At 34.5% G+C, this 3,711-nt stretch overlaps 1 protein-coding gene and 1 long non-coding RNA gene across 2 annotated transcripts; both read right to left on the reverse strand.

Moving 5' to 3' along the window:
* Positions 1-1,683: 1,683 nt before the first annotated feature.
* LOC109585259 (uncharacterized) lies at positions 1,684-1,966 on the reverse strand. The gene is made up of 3 exons (XR_002186404.1): positions 1,923-1,966; positions 1,840-1,872; positions 1,684-1,786 (listed from the first exon to the last, which is right to left on the reverse strand). It is a non-coding gene; the product is annotated as an uncharacterized LOC109585259 (long non-coding RNA).
* Positions 1,967-2,021: 55 nt separating this feature from the next.
* Positions 2,022-3,704, reverse strand: LOC109585248 (uncharacterized). The gene is made up of 8 exons (XM_020001244.1): positions 3,609-3,704; positions 3,294-3,560; positions 3,154-3,233; positions 2,881-3,109; positions 2,478-2,831; positions 2,390-2,425; positions 2,209-2,322; positions 2,022-2,041 (listed from the first exon to the last, which is right to left on the reverse strand). The coding sequence occupies exons 2-8, from the start codon at positions 3,319-3,321 to the stop codon at positions 2,022-2,024; spliced, it is 861 nt and encodes a 286-aa protein (XP_019856803.1). The 5' UTR covers positions 3,322-3,560; positions 3,609-3,704.
* Between the last annotated feature and the right edge of the window lie 7 nt (positions 3,705-3,711).

Raw genomic sequence — 3,711 nt, forward strand, 5'->3', positions numbered from 1 at the left:
TTGTTTTTATTTTTTATTCTATTTTATTTTATCAGATTTGATTTTATCTGCTGTATATTAATTCTCATTTTCTGTATTTGTTAATTATTTATTTACTTACATATTATTTATCACAATCTACTCATTATCTATTTATCACTATCCATTCATTCATTTTTTTGTTGATTATTATATATAATTCTTATATTTTATCTGTTCATTTATTTATCTATTTATCTTATTTTCTCTTTTCTTTTGTTTCTTCTGTTTTCCGGGTGCCAGCAGTTCTTGTTGGTAACCCTTCAGGATGCTTCCTCTGTCCTCTCTTTCTCTCTGTACTGTACTTATTTTTATTGTTCTACGCATTCTGTAAAATTACAATTAAATTAAATTAAATTAAATATAGATCTAGACTATGACTGCACACACTCAGCGTGTAAATCAATAAGCTGCCAATCGGAGCAGCCCTTATCTATATAATGATAATAATTATGATGATGGCAACATAATCATCACATCTGCTCCACGTCCCGCCTGACTAGACAGACGGCTTAGCTTCGTCCTCAGGGATGAAGAGTCTGGCTAATCCATGGCTATGCGAGACTAATAAGGCCCATTCCACTGTCCATCTTGCCGGGTTAATTATTTATCTAATGAAATCTCTAATCTTAAGCGTGATCTGTCTGACCGCTCTAACTCTCTTTCTTCCCGTATTGCAGCCCTTGAAGGTTCGGTTCTCTACTGTCACTAATGAAATTGCTTCACTGCGTCAAGATGTTGATGGTCTGCCCACTTTAAGTGGCAATCATGATCATGAGAACGTTTCGGTTCCCAGGAATAATGATGTCTCTGGTTCTTCTGCTTCCACCAGTTCTAATAAGTTCTCAATTGTCATCAGTGGCATTTCAGAGTGTTGCCAGGGCACTAGAAGAAGTGATCACACTTCTTTCTAAGTACACCATTATATATAGTCCCCACAACAGCTTTACAAGCTACAACACTACACTGACTGCAATGCCAGTTGGCAGAATTCTACGAGTTGTGCGCTAACCACAGAATCCACACAACTAGATTTGTGTTTATGCAAGCCTAGCCAAGCCTATCGATAATTCGTTTAATTTATTCATAGACACTACGATCATATCTATAATATGCTATATGATTTATTCATTTCCGGGTAATTCCTCATACGGTAATTCACGCCCCTAAAGTCTAAACAAACAACTTTGTATTACTAATACTTTTTAAATTGCACTAGAGTAATGTTACAGTCTTTCAACCTTTTTGAAAGGAATACAATTGTTTTTATTCAAGGTCGACCACATCAAAGCATCATCAAAGGCTGAAAGCAACACTGTACAATGATGTAGCTTTAAGCTCTTAAACCCACCATCCACTATTCAACTTTGTTGAAAGTAGCTTTGTGGTTACTTTGATGTGCTGTCAACTCTGTCGCCTAAAATAGAACTCAGTTCTATTTCAGGCAACAGAGTTGCCATAAGATCAAAGTAACCACAAAGCTGCTTTCAACAAAGTTGAATAATGGATGGTAGGCATAAATGTTGTTATCATGGCTAGGCTGTATCAGTATCTAGGATTCACGAAAAAAATTTTCCTCCTTTGCTTTTAACTGAGGGCTGGTTCCCATATACTGAACACTAAGTTGTATCTATAAGCTTCAACGAGCATTTAAAAAATCACCAAACAGATTCATATAATGCATTATTAACATGTGGAAGCACTGTCTCATAAGCTGGGTTAACTTCAGTCCTAACTCTTGGTGGTCTTTGTTGCTGAAGTTCAACCACTATATACAATGTATTATACGTTAAGATTCAATAACAATTATTTTATTCTTACCTTGTCCATATGCTGGATTCTCCATAATAGGCCCTAAAAATGTTTATCATAATGGCAACTTGGCAGGAAACAGCAATACCAACCTTTAAATTTGTTGTCCCTTATTCTCAGACACCAAACAGCAACTGATATGTGACCATAATTGACAAAAGGGCCCTTATGGCGGATTTTAAAATTGATAGTTATAATGGAAAATATGAACCTGCGAGTGCTTTGTTAGACAATCATTGTTTCTAAAAGTTTCATGGTAACTTTTTGCATCCTGTGGAGTAATTTTATGATAACTGAGGCTCAGGAAGTTGGATTTCTTAGGCTAGAAAGACAAATTTCACTACCCGCCATAAGGTACCTTTTGTCAATTATGGTCACATATGATCATTATCAGTAACATAAGTACCAGTAACAGGCCCCCAAATGTTGATAAGAGTACTATCATCAAAGCTGATTGTGTTGATTGACTACTAGGGACTACTGTGGGTAGCACTATAATGTATGTAACAATTGTAGATCATGATAATTCATGAAGCTATTTAGTTACTATAATGCCTACCTGATATTACAATGGTTGATGACACATAGAATGCATCTGTAACCATACAAAATAAATAAACGTACAGTACTGAATAATAATCTCTTACTATCAATGATACTAGATGTTATACCATCAGTCCATGAAGAGCTGTATAGATCTAATGCAGTTTCAGTGGTTATAGTCAGAGCTACTTCTTTCGGTTGTACACATGACCACGGAACAATAGTCATGTTAGTAATGGCATATGCAGTTACAGTGTAGTTTCCATTTGTTGGTAAAGATATCAGTGCACTATTATCATATGTTACATTGAAGTATTCTTTCTTTCCAGTAGTAGTGTGTGTAAATATCACATGACATCCATCAACAGTTGATGATTCTTCATAAACACATCGAACACTAACTGATCCATCCCCTTCAATAGATAAAACAACATCTTGTATACTATTAGAACTTGTAGCTATTAAATAAAAAATTGATAACTGTTAGACTATATACAAGTAACTCACTAATGTTAACATTATCTTCATTTTCAATTTTATTTTTCAGAGTATTCATTACACTGATCACTGCAGTATATGTTTTACAAGGCTCAAGTCCATCCATTATGTACAGTACATATGTTTCTCTCATGTTAGTTGCAATATTCTCTGGAGAATAGTATTTATCAGCATCTTCCTCACAAGATTCAATTTTGCCAACTATGGCAATGTCACAAAACCTTTTGTTGCTCTGTACCTGCATAAAAACTAACAAAAAAACATTTCAATAATTTTACTTACAAAATTCAACAACTCCACATAAAAGTATTTTCTAGTTTCATTGAATAGTAGAGTATAGTTAACAATACTGATGTTGTAAACTGTTATTGAAAAAAGCATTCACATGATACTATGCACAAATACGTGTTGTTCAAACTCACCACCAGCATTATCTACACTATACTCCATTGCTGTTGACTGATATTCATCAATAGAAGTAACAATACTGACACTAAATTCAGTGGTACAAGAAGATATATTCAACCATACACTAGTACTGGTAGTATTGACAATGCTGATACTATTCACTAGTATATTATAAATTGGGTCTTCTCCTTGTGGTATGTCATCAGAATAAAATGTAGGCGGCAGCCATGACAATGTTTGCAAAGCAATGGACCATTGTATATTTTGAACTGTTGACACTCCTAAAGAAAACAGAAATACCATTTATAGTAAACCTTTTAAGGCTTCACCTCTAATAGTTAAAGTTCCTCCAGATAGATCTTGTTGGAAGGATGGTTCATAAGAGTATATGTGGCATGCAATGTTGATTCCATTGTTAATGGGTAGTGCAGT

This window comes from Amphimedon queenslandica, unplaced genomic scaffold, assembly GCF_000090795.2.
Source record: "Amphimedon queenslandica unplaced genomic scaffold, v1.1 AMPQUscaffold_13096, whole genome shotgun sequence".
In the NCBI taxonomy this organism is placed as follows: Eukaryota; Metazoa; Porifera; class Demospongiae; order Haplosclerida; family Niphatidae; genus Amphimedon; species Amphimedon queenslandica.

Excerpts from the sequence above, each read along its gene's own strand:
- LOC109585248 (XM_020001244.1), bottom strand. The coding sequence starts at position 3,321 with ATGGAGTATAGTGTAGATAATGCTGGTG. Across the intron at positions 3,234-3,293 it reads TAGTGTAGATAATGCTGGTG|TTTACAACATCAGTATTGTT; the intron begins GTGAGTTTGAAC and ends TTTCAATAACAG. Across the intron at positions 2,426-2,477 it reads AACATCTAGTATCATTGATA|ATGCATTCTATGTGTCATCA; the intron begins GTAAGAGATTAT and ends GTATGGTTACAG.